Below are 19,628 nucleotides of genomic sequence, written 5' to 3' on the forward strand. Positions count from 1 at the left end.
AAATGTTTCCAAATCAGTTTCTTTCGATAAAAAAACTTCAGAAACTTAAACAGAAACTGCAGGTTTGAGTCTGTTTATGGTGAATTTTTGGTTAAAACATGTTTTCTTTTCATTCAATGGGTAGAAAATCCAGGAATTTTATACTTTGAAAAATCATAAAATTACTAAAGTAAAAGTACAAATACTCAAAAAGTTACAAAGTAAATGTAACTGAGTAAATGTAACGAGTTACTACCCAACTCTGTTTAAAACCTATTTATTTAGGGGTAGCAGGGTAAAAATGAATAAAATAAGTGATTTTCAGTTTGTTTCGTTAATTTGGATGCTCGTTTTGGTGTTGGGACGCCGCAGCAGCGGGCCGGGTCAGGGAGGGGACTGTTCGGGGTGTGTCCCGTCCCGGCAGCATAAACAGCGGCTCAGCGCTCTCTGCCACGCCGACTCGACTCCTCTCCTCCCCGGCTGCAGCTCGGAAGCGCTCCCCATCGGCTCGCTCACACCCAGGCAGCACCCGATCATCCACCCATCCGTCCGTCCATCAACCTCCACATTCAGGTAATCTCCGCGTTTCTAACCATCTCTTCACTGTTTAAATCACAGGAGGGCAGATTACGGAATTATAATCTGGGTTTTACTGCAGCCTATTTATGGCCTCGATTGGAATAACGGCCTGATGTCAGTAGGAAGCGCGGTGAATAAGGATCGCGTTTGTTTAATCGGACTTTTTCTTTTGGAGAGGAGATTTAAAAACAGACTAAAAGTGTTTTTTATTTGCCTTTGTGCAACGCAGCAGGCGCCATATATGGGACTGAAACTGCAGTTCGCATGTCTGCGGTTGCACACTCACTCACTCACACGCAGTCAGTTCTTACAAGATGAGGGAAATATGGCAAGCAATTTTGTATTTATTCTGTATTCACACCTGCATGGGTACAGCTAGATATTTTCAAAGTACAAACAGTTGTTAAATACAAAAAGAAAGAAAGAAAAATCCCAAATAGAAATTTGGCGCCCCCTCTTGGGTGGCGCCCCTATTCAGTACCCACCCACTTTTTGCATCACTGGTCCTACTAATTAAATCTAATTCGATTTTCTGTATGTATAGAGCTGCAGTTGCAAACAGATGTTATTTTAGGTTCAGTTATTCAGAGTTTTCTGTGAAATGTGACTCCAATTTATTACAATTGCCTGTTCACAGATTTTTTTATAGAGCAAATCTAAGATATTCTAAATGCAGCTTTGGCAGCTGAAATAAGTCATAATACTTGTTTACAAAGCTGCCGATCTACAAAATGCATAATTTGCAGTCTAATTTATTTAAAGGTTCGCTAGTTTTTATATTCATAATAAGCTAATAGACCTTACTATAGAGCTCAGTTACACAAGTGAACTCTGCAGTTCACTTGTGCAACTGAGCTTTAGAGCTCAAAATGTTTACTTATTAATTAGTAAACCTATTGTAAAATGTGTTTTTCCTCAAAGATAAGAGTTGACTAATTCAAACTAATTTATATTCATATTGCATCATTGCAAACAATAACATGGTTAGCAAAGATTATTACAATGTTTTTCTGCCTATTGACCTCATTTTCTCAGCTAAAAATAGTTTATAGTTTACCTAAAAGTTATCTAACGTTTGAGGCTCAGATTCTCTTTAGTTTGCTAACAACACAAGGTTTGTCCTTACAAATTGACTAGTAATGTTTATTATGACTTTCCAAGTTAACCAAAGCAACTAAAAATGCAAAATTATTAATAATTAGTGTACTTCTTTTAGCATCCATATTACAATTATGACACAATTGCTTTAAATGCAACTATAAACCCCCAAAACGTTAAACTAATATTAAATATTTTTGTCTTCAGAAGAAACTAATAAAGAATAAAATGCCCAGTTTTTGCATTAATATTTCATTACAGCAACTAAAAGTTAAAAAAAGACGTTAGAATGACTCTTGGTCCTGTCATGAGTCATATTTGGTTTCTATGGAGACAAACTGTTTTGAGGAAGTTTTACCTCCACATCCTCAAAGTGTCTGACAGCAAAACCAAACTACTCAGGAAGAGGAGTTGAAAGTCAGATATGAGATTTTCCTGAACTAATCATCAGTTTTCTGTCACAGTGCATGTTTTCTGTTGGGTTGGACTCTGGGGCGTCTCCTACTGTTGACATGCGGGACATTTCCTTTCAGCTGTTGAGCCCAGATGCCCTAATTTGGCATCCTGTCCTCAAACAGCTGAAGCATGGCTGATAATGCAGGCAATAAACTACAATATAGGTTAATTAAAAACTTCCTGATGAATGATTTCATTCAGTCACACACCATCAGCCTGCAGAAGCGACATATCAATGCTAATTAGCAAACGGTGTAGAGGAGGTTGTATTGGTAGAATTAGCGCCCGTTAGCTCATTGGTTTTGGTTTTTTGTAACTCTTCCATTAAGGATATTTCTCTCATTCTCTCCACAAATATTTGAGATCATCTTTGAGGACACTTTTAACTGCTTATTAAACCGTACAAAACTGTCTTAGCTAAGCTAGCTAGTTAACTAGCTTTAGCATAGTTTCCCCTGAAGCTAACGGCTACGGCAGCTTCAGGGGAAACTCATTTTCACTTAGGGAAAAACGCCACACCCTTCACTACTTCTAGCTGCCTTGTCAGGGGGGGATAAACTCTTCAGTCATTTTTTAATGCCTGGTTAAGTTTATTTTGTGGTGTTGTCAGTTGTTGGTAAAAATAACTGTCATATCCCTTCATAACATGGAGGCCGTCCCTAACCCAGAGGGAAGCAGTGAGGATGTTGGTATGCACAGATCTGTATCTGATGCATCACAACAGAATGAGGAAGAATGGCATTCAAGGAGAAAATGAGTCATGAGAAACCCCCTCCTCTCCGCTGGAGGAAGGCTCTTATTTTTACCAGGGTGGGGGATGGAAACCCCAGACAGGCTGTCAAGGCCTTAAAATCCACTTAACTAAACCTTTGGGTTCTTTTTCAGCAGCAGACGGACCACAAAGCACAATGCAAACGTAGTTTCTCTTCAAATGAATTCCCAGTTTCTTCGCAGTTTGAGTTTCCAGTCAGACAACAGAGAGACAGGCTGGTGGACAGTGGGGGAGGGGACGAAGTATGCGAGGCCGGGTGGCCCGGCTGCCTGTCCGCACAGGAAGGGCTGGTGGGTCGAACCGGGACACGATCCGTCTGCAGAGGCGCTGAGCGACAATCATATGACCCGTTCTGTTTGACAACAGCCTGTTTTTATTCCAAAAACATCTTCATGAGTCACCAGGCGAACGCACTGCAAAAACACAACATGGTACAAATTACTTTAATCTAGTGTCCAGTGCAAATATCTTATTGTCAAATAAAATAAACTAACTGAAAAGTAACTTTTCAGCTAGAAATAGGAGCTTTTTTTAGTTAAAAAGTACTGGCATTCCCATATTATAAGTGGGAATGTTCTACCAGTGGAACTAGTGCTTTTTCATCAATATTAAGAAATTATTTACTTAAACTTGCTTAAAAGTTATTTGTAAGTTAGCTTTGTCTCATTTCAAGTGCACTAATATATTTGCACAGATTTTGCAGAGTTAAATCGACTGTGTGTCGAGTCTATTTGGTTCTTTTCCAAATTGAGTTATTAATTTAACTCTTCCAGAGTTATTTCAACAAGAGCTGGAGTCATTTTAACACTTTAAATAGTTGTAACTATGCCAGCGATTGTTGATTTAACTCTGCAAATGTTGCTGTGAAACATATGAAAACATGTTCCTGGTGCTTTTAGTGGCACTTTTTGTGGAAATTCAAGGCAAATATTGCAGGAAAACAATTAAAAAGTGGCTGAAAAGCAGCATTTGTTATTATATATGTTTTAATAAGAGCCACTGCAGACCTGTGATCTGGTGCGACAAACTGTCGTCTTAATTTAGTTTTATTAGTTTCTGATAATATATACGATAAAATATCAGTTTGTGAATAACAGGATGTGTTTCAGTTTTCAGTGTTTGAGCTTCACTGTTACATAAGAGGAAGAGGAGAAACGAGGCGAACAAAAAGAGAAGCTGGTCTCGGTTCCCTGGACTCAGAATCACTTCCCTCTGATCCCTCTGCCGGGTCGGGATCAGATTCCTGCCGTGTCTGTGGGCTCAAACTGCATTCCTGTGGAAAAACAAACTGTTAGTTCTTAAATACAAAAAAAAAAAAAATGGAGTTTAAAACAGCTGGGAATTAAATTTTAAAGATGTGAAGTTCTGGTTTGCTGCAGATTGTTTTCAGTATCTGTTGCGTTTACTGTCCAAACTGCTTCTTGAAATGTAACTAAAAATAAAATGTTCAACTCGAGGTTGCAACCATAAGGAAGGAGAAAAAAAAATCTAAATTCTGAGAAAAATGTTACAATTCTGAGATTAAAGTTAGAAGTCTGAGAAAATACCTGAATTCTGAAAAGAAAGTTTAAAAAAAATTTCAGAAAAAGTAAATATTTTGAAAAATAAGTTAAAAAAATCTGAGATTAAAGTCCAAATTCTGAAGGAAAAAAGTCCAATTTCGTAGAACAAAGTCTTAATTATGAGGAAAAAAAGTTAAAATTCTGTGAAAAGACAGAAATTTGACTGTTCTGAGAAAACAGTCAAATTTCTGAGAGAAAAATCGCAGATTTAACTGTCAGAATTTTATTTCTCGTAACGTCCCTAATGGTCTTCCATACAACCCGGTTCAGATAAACCTAATCTGTCCCTGTGGCGCCGAGCATCTTCTGGATAAGGATGAAGTGTTTGTTATTTGTGAGCGCAGGTGTTCAGGACGGACATGTTTCTGCTTGTCTGAAAACAAACAGCTGGTGGAGCTGATAGAAGAAAACCTGTTAGCGGATGACATACATCAAAAGAAATCTGTGTTAGAATGGCCTAGTCAAAGTCCAGAACTAAATCTAATTAAGGATATGGGGCGAGACTTGAAGAGTGAGGCTCTCTCCAGTAAGACTTGCATCTGGAACTGCAGTGACAGTCGGTTCAACAAAGTCGAGACTGTAGCTGATTACAAATGCAAGCCACACTTTTCAGATTTCAGAAGTTGTTAAGCAGCCGTATCTGCGACCTTGTTGTGGCTTGTGGTTGTAAAGTGACAAAATGTGACAGTTGGTGTGAAACGTTTTGGCTGAAAGTGGGAATTAATACAAAGAACACTGTAAAAACACAAAACCTTAGCAAGTATTTTAGTTTAATTTTTATGGCAAATATCTTAAAAACACTTTAAATAAGACAAAAACTAGCAAGTATTATTTAGTGAGATGTAGAGGCTTGTTTTAAGCTAGTAATTACTTACTATTGACAAAAAATTCTTAGTCCTACTGCAGATTATTTAACTTAACCTGGAAAAATTGTCATTATACGTAAAATAGTATAAAAATGGCACTAGAACTTTTTCATCAATATTATTAACTTAAAACAAGCTCTGCTGAAAAGTTACTTTAAGTTAGTTTTGTCTTATTATGTGCCATAAAAATTAGACTAAATTACTTGGCAGGGTTTTGTGTTTTTACAGTGTTCAGCAGTAAATTACGTTTTTCTCTTCCTGCTTCGGCTTTCTGCACACGCAGCGTTTCGGTTGCCACCACCAGGATTTCCTCTTGGCGGTGAATCATCCTCACGCTTGTTAATAACCACCCAGAGCCCTGATCTTTATCTGCGTAACCGTGGCGACGGCGCTCAAAGGGCGCGGCGGCCGCAGCCTGAGGCTCATCCGCAGTGTTTCCCTCTGTAGGCAGGATGGCAGCGCAGCACGCCGAGTTCCAGCGGGCCGGTCAGAACCCGGGTCTGCAGGTGTGGAGGGTGGAGAACTTCGACCTGGTGCCGGTTCCGGAGAACCTGTACGGCGGGTTCTACACCGGCGACGCCTACCTCATCCTCAACACCATCAAGCAGCGATCCGGGAACCTGCAGTACGACCTCCACTTCTGGCTGGGTGAGAATTAGAGAAAACATAAATATCTCTGTATTTATATTTAAAAACCGAGATGTTTTCAGTTTTCCCGTTGCGACTCTGTTTGACTTGCAAGGCGTGATGATGATGATGATGATGATGATGATGATGATGATGATGGCTCTGACTTTGTTCCTCTGGATTCTCAGTAAACTGTTTTGCTGCTTTGCATGTTTCCCTGAAATTCCTGTAGACATTTTATTATCCAACAGTTTCTGCACAGAACGGCTCTCCTGCTCGCAAAAACATCAGTAAACACGACGATGGATAAAATGTGAAATCACTGAATGACCAGCTTCGCCTTTTTTTTTACCACACTGTAAAAACTCAAAATCCTACCAAACGTTTTTATCCAGTTTACTGAGCAAATATCTCAAAATAAAACAAAACAAACTTACAATTAACTTTTCAGCAACATACAGGAGATTGTTTACGTAAATAATTCATTAATATTGATCAAATAAGGAGATATTATTTCACTTACAAGAAACTATTCACATTTTATAAGTGAAATAATCTGACAAATTATTTTTTATTTTTAATACTAGAAAAATGTTTTCTATTAATTTTTATAGTAAGAAAAATTTGCACATTTTTAAATATTAAACTAAAAAAATGAATATTAAAAAATAATATGTTTTTTAATCAATATTAAAATATTATTTATGTAAAACAAGCTCTTATAGCTTACTGAAAAGTTACTTTTAATTAGTTTCCTCTTATTTTAATGTATTAAGACATTTGACTAAAAACTGCACAAAAATACTTGGTAAGATTTTGTGTTTTTACAGTGCAGGAATTGGTGACACATTAAAAGCAGAATTATATTATAAAATAGTAAAAACATAAAACTTCCAGTTTCCTTTTTCTACCTACAAACATGCTAGGAGTAAAAATAAATAACATTTTATTGGTGTCTTTATTCCAGAAGCAGAATAGTTGATGAATTTGCATCACAAATGTTGGTTTAAGCCATTTTTTTCTTTTACCATATTATCTTAAGCTTACGGTTTCATTATTTGAAGTAAGCTTATCTTTATTGATTCCTTATTGGAACCGACTGTTGGTAGATGATTAAGAGAGCTGTGTTTGGGTGGCTTACGCTTTATGATTGATTTATGTTTTAAACTCACAATACTGTTTGGTGTTTTTGTTTTTAAAAGCTATAACTGAGCTCTGTACTTGGTTATGTGTCTAAAAAAAAACAGATTTCCCACTATAAGTTGTTATTCTGGTTCCTAAAGGAGTGAAAATCTGGTTCAAACTGGAATCAGATCCAAAATAATTGGAAATATGGAGAAATATAGGAAAATAAATGAAAAATGTTTTGTGTCTTTACAGATTCACCGCTAAATTTAAAGTCTTTGTATCTTTTGGACTAAGAACAAACGATACTGATAAAGTGTATTTATTTTTCCGATGTAGGTGATTTCTGCAGCCAGGATGAGAGCGGCGCGGCGGCCATCTTTACTGTCCAGATGGACGACTTCCTCGGGGGGAAACCCATCCAGTACCGCGAGGTGCAGGGACACGAGTCCAAAACGTTTCTGGGCTACTTCAAATCTGGAATCAAGTACATGGTAGGACGTCTCCAGGTTTCCTTTAGCTAACAGGATTGTTCTGCCTACCGATAAGAGAATCGTCTATTTGCCCTCCAGCGTTGTGTGGATGCACAACATTTCCAGATGAAAACTAACATCCAAAGGTCCCACATGCACATGTTTCTCTGTCTCAGTTACTCTTTTCTTTATGTTTCCTGTTTGAAATAAATAAATATAAATCTACCTTCCAGAAAGGAGGCGTGGCTTCTGGGTTCAAACACGTTGTGACCAATGAGGTGACGGTGCAGCGGGTGCTCCAGGTCAAAGGTCGGCGTGTCGTCCGGGCAACGGAGGTGCCAGTCAGCTGGGACAGCTTCAACCAGGGCGACTGCTTCATCTTGGACCTGGGGGCTGTGAGTCAGACGGAGAAAATCCTCATTAGTTATGGAACAAAATATCATCTGACCAGAAACAAATAAACCAGCTGCTTCTGCTAATTTAATTGGTTTATCTCTGGGCTCTTCCTCTCATCCCGCAGGAGATCTACCAGTGGTGTGGCTCCCAGAGCAACCGCTTCGAGAAGCTCAAGGCTACGCAGGTGGCCAAGGGTATCCGTGACAACGAGCGCAGCGGCAGGGCCCGGGTGTACGTCTGCGACGAGGGAGCGGAGAGGGAGAAGATGACGGAGGTCCGACCGGAAAACCCACTGAAGCAAACGGCCAAACAAACAGAGTCGTTTACTGAAACCGCTGCCTCTGCTCACAGGTTCTGGGGCCCAAACCAGATCTGCCTCCTGGGGCTTCGGATGACGTCAAAGCTGATGCCTCAAACAGGAAGCGGGCGAAACTGTACAAGGTCAGAGCGTGAATGTGTGAGCAGATGACAGAGGATCGAATCACACCTCCACTTCGTCTGATTACATTTAAACGGTTCTCAGGCTTAGCGTTACAAACGACTGAATGTCATCTGCATAGAGAACAATAACCCAAAACCAAACTTCTCCTTTCTGAAGGTTTTACACTTGTTTGACTTCCTCTAGTTTATGTGTGTAAACATAATAAAACAGATTGTCTGGATTGATAGGTGGCCTATTAACTGCTTTACAAACATCCCACACCATTTGCTCAACCATCCAAATCGTTAAGTTCAGGTGTGTCAGTCACTTTTACAGCTTGTAAACATCAGCTCAAAACCAGGCGATTTGAGTCAGGTGACCTGAAAAACGCAGTGAAAGTGGTCATGTCAGGAGAAACGTTTGTTAAACGTGCTTAAGCAAGGCTATAGCCAAAACAGGAAGTTAGCGGAAGTGCTGTAGCAGAACTAGCCGCTACAGGATGTTAGTTTTATTGACATCAACATCAAAATAATGGGTAACACTTTATTTGAAGGGGGGTGAATAAGACTGTCATGACACTGTCATAAACATGACATAACACCTGTCATGAACATGAACAAGCCTTCATGAATATTTATGACTGTTGTCATAAAACGTCATTCAGTAAATTATGACACTTTTAATACAAAGTTGACATTATTCGAAATCTCTTTGTTATGACAACTTGACATTAACCAAGAAATCATTACTGATGTAAATTTGTTATAAAAGTCTTACTGATTGCACTTTAAAAATTAGGTAACTTTATGTTATTAAAGGTAAAGTTTAAACAGTAATGATTTCTTGGTTAATGTCAAGTTGTCATAACAACGACATTTTGAATAATGTCAACTTTGTATTAAAAGTGTCATAATTTACCGAATGACGCTTTATGACAACAGTCATAAATATTCATGAAGGCTTATTGATGTTCATGACATGTGCTATGTCATGTTTATGAAAGTGTCATGACAGTCTTATTCAACCCCCTTCAAATAAAGTGTTACCAAATAATGTTGTCCACTTAAACTTAGCTTTAGCGCTAGAGCTCAGTTTACTGCAACAGGAAGCTGTAATCCCAGCCAGTCCAATCCCAACTCTCCAGATTCTCCTCAGTTCGGGGTGATGTGGACTTCCGGACAGATCCGTCCTCATTCTGGTTGTTTTTTTACGTCGTACTGGTTGGTACTGGGACATGACTCTTCCTGTTTCACATGTTCCAGGTTTCCAATGCCAGCGGCGGCATGACCGTTACTCTGGTGGCGGCGGAGAACCCGTTCGCTCAGAGCGCCCTGGAGTCCGGCGACTGCTTCATCCTGGACCACGGCTCCGACGGCAAGATCTTCGTCTGGAAAGGTCGGCGTAAACTTCGTCACAGGAAGTACTTCTCCCAGCAGCGGAAGCTGAACTCAGTGATTCTTTCTCCAGGCAAAGACGCCAACATGGACGAACGAAAGGCGGCGCTGAAGGCAGCCGACGAGTTCATCAAGAAGATGGGCTACCCCAAACACACGGAGGTCCAGATCCTGCCGGAGTCGGGCGAGACGCCGCTCTTCAAGCAGTTCTTCAAGAACTGGCGCGACAAAGACCAGACGGAGGGTCTGGGCGTCGCCTACATCGCCAACAGCATCGCCAAGATCGAGAAGGTGGCGTTCGACGCCGCCAGCCTGCACGAGTCGTCGGCCATGGCGGCGCAGCACGGCATGGTGGACGACGGCAGCGGAGAGAAGCAGGTGAGACGGGATTGGTCAACGCAGCAGCTCTCAGTTAGCTACGGAGCCCCCTGCTGGACATCGGGGGGATTTCTTTTCTTCTGCGTTGAATCGCAAAAGTACGATGGAGTATTAGAGCCATACTACAAAAAATAAACCAAAAGGATAAAGTCAGAATATTACAACGATATTTATTTTTATGACAATAAACTTGTTTGAGAGCAAAGTCGTACAAGACTAAAGTTAAAATAATATGAAGTCAAGATTACAAGAATGTCATATTATGAGAACAACCATACAAGAGTTGAAATGATGTCAGAATAAAGTCATAATATTACCAGAATATTCTTAACCTGTGAGAGAATAAAGTCGTAAAATTTCGAGAATAAAGTTAAAATACGACAATAAAGATTAAATAATTTGATAATAAAGTAATTAAATTTCAAGAATAAAGTCAAAATAATATGAGAATAAAATCAAAGTAATACAAGAAAAAAGCCTTGATATTATGACTTTATTTTCAGAATTTCATTTATTTTTTTCTTGTTGTACTTTTGCAATTTAACACAAAAGAAAATAAAATCCCCCCATGTCCACTAGGGGGCTCCATAATTCTCTCTGCTAACTTTCTGAGTTAAAAGTAACTCAGAATGAGCAGCAAATGTAAAAGCATTACAGTAACACAACACTTATTAATCTGCAGCATTAAATCATAGTTTCTATTGATCTTATTATTGTGAGTTTAGCAGAATATTTCAGGTGGAAATATTTAAGACAATTAAGACAAATACTGATCTATTTGTTCGTCACCATGTCAGATCTGGCGTATTGAGGGATCCGATAAGGTGGCGGTGGATCCGTCCACATATGGACAGTTCTTCGGAGGAGACAGCTACATCATCCTGTACAACTACCGCCATGGAGGACGGCAGGGACACATCATCTACATGTGGTGAGAAGACGCCGCACTTCAGCACCTTTCCTTCGTCTAACACGTCTGCTTCAGCGAAGTTTATTAAGCCTCACAGCGGTCGCCCAAATTGGCTTTGATTTTAAATCTTAAGGTTGTGTTTATCCCTGTTTGTACCATATGTTTTCCTTCCACTAAACTTTTATTAGTATTATTAGGTACAGCAGTGACCTCAGTTTCTAATACAAATATTTTAGTGCATGTTATATTTCACATCTTGATATAAAGGTAAGCAAGTATTTGGTTTGTTAAAAATGTAAATAAAATCTTTCCACTGTAAAAATCTTAATGTTTTAGTTTCTGGCACTTGAAATTAGACAAAATTAACTTACAAGTAACTTTTTAGCAAAATACAGGAGCTTGTTTTTAGCAAAATATTCCTTAATATTGTTGGAAAAGTTCTAGTTCCACTTGTAGATTATTTAATTTACAACCAAACATTTTCCCATCTTATAAATTAAATAATCTGCCAATGGAACTAGAAGTTTTCATAAATATTAAGGAATTATTTACTTAAAACAAGCTGCTTTATCTTCTTGAAAACATACCTGTAAGTTAATCTAAAAACTAGACCAAAAGTATTTTTTCTTTGCTTTTGCAGTGAATTTTTTAAAATTTTCTACCACAGATTTTCCTTCCACTAAACTTTAAGTTAATACAGCCCCTTTGTGGCTTTTCACCGTCTGAAAACTTCCTCATAACTTTTCTGTTTCCAAAATGTTTGGTTTTGTTTTCCAGGCAGGGATCGGACTCCAGTCAGGATGAAATCGGCGCCTGTGCGATCCTCGGCTCCCAGCTGGACGACGAGCTCGGCGGCGGTCCTGTCCAGGTGCGACTCGTTGTTGTCATGGCGACTTCCTCTTTCCTTACGCTCATGAACTCTCGGCTCCGTTTCCTCCTGACCTTTCCATCCTTTCATTCCCCGTTCTGTTTTTATTTTTCTTCTGCTGCTGCTTTGCTCGTTGGTTTCTGCCCCGAATCCTCAGGTTGTTGGTGCTCCTATAACCACACAGGTATTTCCCTCCCTGCCTGCTTCTCCTCCGCTGATGTTGAACTAACCGTATGACCTTTACCTCTGACCTCACCTCGCAAGGAAAACATTTTGTGTTTATGTTGCTGCAAGAAAACAATCCATTCATGCAGAATCAGACAGCAACGGCGTACTGGGGCCATTGTAGATGAAAGAAATAAAAAGGATGAGTACATTTCTGTCAAAAGTTCAGAAATTTTGTCATAAATTTCAGAAATTTTCTAGGAAGAAAAAGGACATTTCTGAACTCCAAAAGTAAAAAAAATTTGAGGAAAGATTCAGAAATTTCAAAAGTAAAAAAGTTAAACTTTTGAAACAATTAGAAATAGAAAATTTTCTGAGATTAATCTCAAAATTTCTGAGTTTCTAGCAAATTTGTAATTTTTCCAACACTGAAATTTCCATGTATCATCTCAAAATATATAATACTCCCCTTTCTATCTACAATTGCTTTTATATGCCATTGTAGAAATTGTCCTTCTGCCACATCATCTCCAAACTAACCCCTTTCCTCTATTGCAACGCTCAAAATTGTTTTAATTTAAATAAATCCTATTGCAAAATTTAAGTTTGTGCACCTACAGTTATTTTGAAACGAAAGTACACCCTCCTTCTGTTCTATGGAGATCTAAATTTGTTTTAAAACTGAACCTGAAGTGAGCAAGACAAACTAATTTTGCACATTTCCAGTCATTCAATGACTTTAATGTTTATAAAATCACAAGAGAAATCTGTTTAAAACTAAGTACACCCCTGCTGCTTCCTTAATACGGGGAAATAGTAACTAAAGCATTTGCTGTCTTAGCCATGAAAGTGGAGATATTTGTCCGTAACGAACAAACCCTGAATGGAGAAAATTGCTCACACTCATCATGTAGGCACGGTGGTGGCGGTGTGGTGATGTGGGCACGTTGGGGTCACTGAGTCGACCTTGAAGGTGAGGCCACCAGTCTGGAAGTTGAAGTTTATCTAAAAACCGCACAGACTAAACAAGAAAAAAGGCACAGTGTTGCAATGTCCTAGTCAAAGGTTGGACCTCAGTCTGTTTAATCGCTGTGGTGGGAGTTGTACAAAAACAGTGAAGCAACACTGGAAGGAAGAATTAGATGGAAAATGACTGAGTTGTTTCTGCTGAAAGGTGTACTTACTTTCTCACTCAATCAGCTGTTTGTTTTTGTGCAGGGTGTACTTTCTTTTAAAACCACATAAATAATAAACATTCTAGACTTTTACATGAACTAGACCGTTTTCTGCTTTCCTGTTCGCTCCGTTCCCTGCTGACTACGGCGATTCATCCAACAGGAAGTGACATCACCAGCCGTTACAAAGCTTTATGGATATTTGGTCAAACTGCGCTGCAGACGTGATGAACGTGCTGTTTCACACGTTCATCACGTCTGTTGATCTGATCCGGAGCTCGTCTGTAAATATTTATCTCTCCTGGCTCTTCGGGATTAGCATGATCTGGATTGTTGACTGACGGCGCCGCGTCACAGCTAAAAATAAAGATGGCGGACATGACTTCGAGTCTCCTAACTGCCACAGTTTAACTCTCTGCTGCCATCTGGTGTTCATTATAAAAACTACAGCATAGAACAATTTATTACAGAACGTATTTAAAACGTTCAGTTCTTTTAATTTCAATGATTTTCAGCTCAGAGTTAATAAAAAAAATTAAAGGGACCTAAAAAAAATCTAAAAGGGAATTTTAACATAAAAATGTGGCATTGTGGCTTGCAGGTTGATAGAGAAGGTCACAATTAACGATTCCTAAATAAACTGTCTGTTCACACTGTGAAAGCATATTGATTGAAAGTTGAGTGGAAGGAAAAAGTGTGGTAGAAATATGTTTGTAGGCAAGATTCAACTGTGAGTTGTCAATAAAACACTACAAGAAGGTTAAGTCACTAAATAAGCTGGCTGTTCACCAACATGGATACATAGTCATGAAAAGTTTAGTGGAAGGAAAATCATTTTTCAAAAACTTGAAATGAATGCATTCCATTTCCATTGCATGGAAATGGAATGCATGGAGTACTAGAAATTAGGTTTTTGTGGCTTACTCTCCATATGGAAGGTGTCAATGGCCATCCAGTCAGAAGTTGTAGATTTTTAAAAAACAGTTTTCCTTCCACTAAACTTTACATTAATATGCTTGCACTATGGTTACCAGCCAGCTTCTTTAGTGATGATCCTTGAGTCTTAGCCTGTTTGTGGAGCATTTTAATGACAACTCAGAGTGGTTAAGCCACAGTTGTAGCTTGCCTACATATACTTTTTCCTTCCACTAAGCTTTCCATCAATATGTTTGTATATTAGTGAACAGCCAGTTTGTTTAGAGACTGTCTATCATGGCTTACCCTACATGTAGAGAGTGCTAGTAAGCAGTTGCATTAATTTAATCAGTTTATCCTTCCCATAAACTTTCCATCAAAATGTTTGCACATGGATTAACAGTGATTGAGTCTCAACCTGCTTGTAGAGTTTTAATGACAACTCACATTTCCAGTCATATATTTGCACTCAGCAGTGATTGTGTAGACTATAACATGATTGTATTCATTGATCGTTTTGATGACGTTGATCTTAATCAGCATTTGATGATGTGGATAACACACAGCTCTGAGCTCTGAGCGTCCCGTCTGAACCGGCTAACGCTGCTGTCTGTGCGCCAGGTGAGGGTGGTCCAGGGCAAGGAGCCGGCCCACCTCATGAGCCTGTTCGGCGGCCAGCCCATGGTGGTCTACAGGGGCGGGACGTCCAGGGACGGAGGCCAGTCGGCTCCGGCAGAGACCCGGCTCTTCCAGGTGCGCTCCAACTCTGCGGGGCACACCAGAGCCGTGGAGGTGAGTGGTGATCGTCACGTCGTTCTGTCTGCTTCTTGTTTATCTATTTGGAGTCGATTTATCCCGTGAAGAGGCCCGGCGCCAGCCTTAACAAGTGTCGCCTGCTTAGCCGGAGCAGAGCTGATTCCTCTGCGCCTCAGAGCAGATTAAACGCCGTGCAGCGCCGCAGAGAGAGGTCTGCTCGGTTATTAACAGACACACTGTAGTTTATTTTCAGGCGCCGTCCTGCTGGCACCATAAACCTTCTAGATCTGTATTAATCCGCTGCTGAAAATAGTCCCCAAACACCATTTGCTCTTGTTTGACTACGAATTGATGTGCTGTAAAAAAACTGAAAGTATTTTTAGTCCAGTTTCTACTGCAAATATCTAATTGAAATAAGGGAAAACTAACTTACAAGTAACTTTTTAACAACATTAATGTTGTTAAAAAGTTAATTAACATGATTAAAAACTCAGTTTCACTGGCAGATTATTTCACTGTTCATATGGTAAAAATGTCTTGTTATAACTTAAATATTGTTCCAGTCAAACTAAAACTTTTAAATCAACATGAAGAGGGAGGATCTGGGTGTTTTAACTCCCTCACTTTTCATTGCTTTGCTCTAAAACCTGCATTTCTGTGGCGCTGTTTTAATTCTATCTATCTAATTCTGCAGTGAAACTGATGTGACCGCAGATATCTATGGAAGCAAACAATGACAAAACAGTTTGTGGTGTGATTTTATCTCAGATATGCGTCTGACTCATGTTCCACCGATGTACCTTATTTACACTTTAAATAGGACAAAACTAACTTACAAGTAACTTGTCAGCAATAAATACAAACTTGACTTAAGCCAATAGTTTCTTAATATTAATGAAAGGTTCTAATTCCATAGTCGGATTATTTCAATTATACCTAGTACTTATTCATTAATATTAAGGATTTACTGACTTAAAGCGGACCTATTATGTAAAATTCACATTTTGCACGTTTTTAATAAACCCTTTGGGTTTCTACTGCTTCTAAAAACAGTTTAAACGTTTAAAAAAAAATTTCACTCTGGTGGTTATTGTTTCATGTTTTTTGGTGTCTGGAAAATGAGCCGTTTCACAAACTTCCTGATAGTTAAGTCACAACCAAGGGAACTCAGCTGTTACCTAGGAACCCCAGAAGAGTTCCGCCCGTCACCTAGCAACCCACGCTGAGCTTCAGCAAGTTTGGTCAGCTAGTTTTAACCACTGTACAACGGCTGCTGGAAAAGACAAGTGTTTTGGTGTCGACTTGCCATACAGGAACTTGCATTCTTGTTGTAGCGCAGGAGGCTCCACTTCTGCTTTTCAATTACACAATTGTATAATTACACATTTGTTTGCAGTCATTTTTACGTGCGAGTGTAAACGTTTAGAATAGCAGCAGCTTATCTGGATTTAAAGTGACAAGATGTCCGAAAACAGCTCAAAATAAGCAGAACTAATTAGACTAAAATCTGATTATCTAAGAATTATTTGTGCAAAAATTGTAATGAACATTTTTCATTACAATTTTACATCCTAACCTGTTCAAGGAATCATAATGGGTCACCTTTAAAACAAGCACCTATATTTCCCTGAAAAGCTCCCTGTTGGTTTTGCATTAGAAACTAAAGCAAAAGTAGATTTTGTGTTGTTTTAGCCCGTTAGCCTTCAGCCTCTCTGTGTTCCTGCAGCTCGACGCCGTGGCCTCCAACCTGAACTCCAATGATGCTTTCGTTCTTGTGAGCCCCGACGGCGCCTCCCTGTGGGTGGGAGTGGGCGCCAGCGACACGGAGAAGCAGGGAGCTCAGCAGCTGTGCGGCATCCTGGGAGTGTCGGCGTCCGACGAGCTTTCAGAGGGAGGAGAAACTGGTGAGCACACTGCAAAACACAAAACCTTACCAAGAAATCATCATCTAGTGCAAATATTTAGTGAAATAAAACAAAACTACCTTAGAAGTTACTTTTCAGCAAGATATAGGGGCTTGTTTTAGGTAAATAATTCCTTAATATGATTAAATATGGACAGATTATTTCACTTATTCCAGAAATAATTCCAATTTTAAAGGTGACATAATCTACCAGTGGAACTAGAACTTTATCATCAAATTAAGGAATTATTCACTTAAATCAAGCTCCTGTTTCATGCTGAAAAGTTACTTGTAAGTTAGTTCTGTCTTACTTCAAGTGAACTACGATATTTGTATTATAAAGTACTTGGTAAGATTTTGTGTTTTTGCAGCGTAAGGCGGTCATTAGCTACAGTAAACCTGGTTTACTAGAAGACAAAGGGTTCTTAAAGTGACGGCGTGTTATTTTTCCAGATCAGTTCTGGGCCGCTCTGGGTGGGAAGGCAGAGTACCGCACATCCACCAGACTCAAGGACAAGATGGACGCTCACCCGCCGCGACTCTTTGCCTGCTCCAATAAAACCGGGAACTTCATCGTAAGTTTTTCCCAACAAATTTTAAAACTCCTGACAATGTCCAGAGAAAAAAAAGAACTAATTAAGACGGGATTCCAGCTTCGGTTCACCCAACAACCGTTCTCCCTCACAGATCGAGGAGGTTCCCGGGGAGATGACCCAGGATGACCTCGCCACTGATGATGTCATGATCCTCGACACCTGGGAGCAGGTAAACGTCACAACTTCCTGTCTGCTATCAGTTCTGTGCTAATAAGGACGATGATATAACCTGAACCAAACCTTTTTCACTTCAGGTGTTTGTTTGGATCGGGAATGAAGCTCAGGAGGAAGAAAAAACTGAAGCAATGGCGTCTGGTGAGAATAAACAGAAAATATTCACACCTTACAAACAGAAACTAAAGAAACTTTCGTAAAAACACAAAATCTTAACTATTTTCAGTCTAGTTTCTACTCAGTACTCTTGAAATAAGAAAATCTAGCTTTCAAGTAACTTTTCAGCAAGAAACATGAGCTTGTTTTAAATAAATAATTCCTTAATATTGGTTTTAAAAAGTTCTTGTTCCATTGGTAGAATATTCCGCTGTTACCTAGCAACGCCCAGCCCGTCACCTAGCAACCAAGTTCTAGTTGCACTGGCCGATTAATTCACTTATTACAAGACATTTTTCCCATGTTATAAATAAACTAGAACTATTCATCAATATTAAGGAATTATTGATTGAAAACAAGCTCCTATATCCTGCTGAAAAGTTATTTGTAACTCGTAACTAAAGTTTTGTCTAATTTAGTGAACTAAGATGTACTGCTGTTCTAGAATAGTGGTGTCCAAACTTTTTGCCAAAACTGGCTAATTTGAAATACTGGTGGGTCACAAAATTAGTTAAATCAAATTAATTTTTAGTTTTACCTGCTCAAAAATAAGAAATTTTAAAAATCTGTATATCATTAATGATTCAAAGCCATAAAAAGGGATTCAAACTGTTGCCTTATTAAAATAAAAAACATTTTTAAATTTGTTTGATCATTATTGTTTCAGATCAAAAAGGGCTAAATACCGGATTTCCATTTTATGTTGGGAAGTCACAGGTGTCAAACTCGAGGCCCAGGGGCCAAATCTGGCCCACTCTAGCTTTATATGTGGCCCTCTGGACTCCAAATTACATCAATAAGTCCCTCCAGTTTTTCACTAATCTGCAAAATTCACAAAATCAAAATTTTTTCTGATTTTTACTGCACTTTTTTTCTCAAAATTGGCCAAAAAAAGTGACAGCTGCCTGAGCCTCAGGTTATAGTCCATGATCGATATGGCGATTATTAAAAAGCCACATATAACGCAAGTATTGTAAAAAAATCTTTACTAAATTAGCACCACAAAATGTGTCATTTTGATTGAAAGGACGTTTGATTTAATTTTAAGAAACACTTACTGAATGCTGGTATTTTACCAGTTTAATTGGTTTTATCAGTATATTCTGGCTGAACCGGCCCTTTAAGAACATTCAGTTAAGACCCTGATGAAAACAGTAAAGATGGCTTCCTGCTCCCTCAGCGGTGCGCTACATCGAGACGGACCCGGCCAACAGAGACGCCCGGACCCCCATCGTCAAGATCAAGCAGGGCTTCGAGCCGCCCACGTTCACCGGCTGGTTCCTGGGCTGGGACCACGACTACTGGACCAGCGACCCGCTGGAGCGGGCCATGGCAGAACTGGCTCTGTGAGCGATTCACCGCCATCGTCACTCTTCCTCTTCAAGCATCATGCAACGAACGCCAGGAAAGGCTTTGTTTCTTAGCTTCCAGCTCACTTTGTTTTAGTTTTTAGCCATTAGTGCCACATCAGTGCCTTCGTTTGTATTAGAACCAACAGGAGAAATTTTGTTTTGCACTTTTAAACTTTTATCGTAGCCTGTTCTAATTTTATATTGAATCCGCAGCTCAGATGGAAAACAAGCGATGCCTTAATCTCATTTTGTTTTAAAGGTACAGGACCTGTTTGCTGATTTCTTTCATTTCTGTATTTATTTTTTAATTATCGCCAGAAACCAGACTCCTTTAAAAAGAAATGCAGCTGCCTCCGTTTCAAATAAACCAAATTCAACACATTTCTGTCGTCTTTCATTCACAAACCAGCTCACAAATGTGTCTGTGGGTCGAGTCTTTATTTAAAGTCCTCATAAATATTAAATATTGAATTTAAAAATCACAGAAAACAAGCTGGTAAAAAATAAGATGCATAAACTTTGAACATCCTCA

General features: G+C 39.2%; 1 protein-coding gene across 1 annotated transcript; it reads left to right on the forward strand.

Moving 5' to 3' along the window:
• Positions 1 to 396: 396 nt before the first annotated feature.
• Positions 397 to 19,477, forward strand: gsna (gelsolin a). The gene is made up of 16 exons (XM_015010017.2): positions 397 to 552; positions 5,760 to 5,960; positions 7,404 to 7,558; positions 7,771 to 7,932; positions 8,058 to 8,207; positions 8,285 to 8,374; positions 9,617 to 9,749; positions 9,822 to 10,126; positions 10,924 to 11,057; positions 11,814 to 11,904; positions 14,781 to 14,951; positions 16,642 to 16,819; positions 17,272 to 17,393; positions 17,506 to 17,583; positions 17,669 to 17,729; positions 18,925 to 19,477. Exons 2-16 carry the CDS (start codon positions 5,765 to 5,767, stop codon positions 19,092 to 19,094), a joined length of 2,196 nt encoding a protein of 731 aa, XP_014865503.2. The 5' UTR covers positions 397 to 552; positions 5,760 to 5,764; the 3' UTR covers positions 19,095 to 19,477.
• The last annotated feature ends 151 nt before the right edge of the window (positions 19,478 to 19,628 follow it).

The sequence above is a fragment of the Poecilia mexicana genome, unplaced genomic scaffold, assembly GCF_051168715.1.
Source record: "Poecilia mexicana isolate PSO_F unplaced genomic scaffold, ASM5116871v1 scaffold_12, whole genome shotgun sequence".
Lineage (NCBI taxonomy): Eukaryota > Metazoa > Chordata > Actinopteri > Cyprinodontiformes > Poeciliidae > Poecilia > Poecilia mexicana.

What these genes read in the sequence shown, in the direction of transcription:
- gsna (XM_015010017.2), top strand. Translation starts at nt 5,765, where the DNA reads ATGGCAGCGCAGCACGCCGAGTTCCAGCGGGCCGGTCAGAACCCGGGT. An exon ending in TCGGCGGCGGTCCTGTCCAG is followed by an intron (nt 11,905 to 14,780) that starts GTGCGACTCGTT and finishes TCTGTGCGCCAG; the next exon opens with GTGAGGGTGGTCCAGGGCAA. An exon ending in AACTGAAGCAATGGCGTCTG is followed by an intron (nt 17,730 to 18,924) that starts GTGAGAATAAAC and finishes CTGCTCCCTCAG; the next exon opens with CGGTGCGCTACATCGAGACG.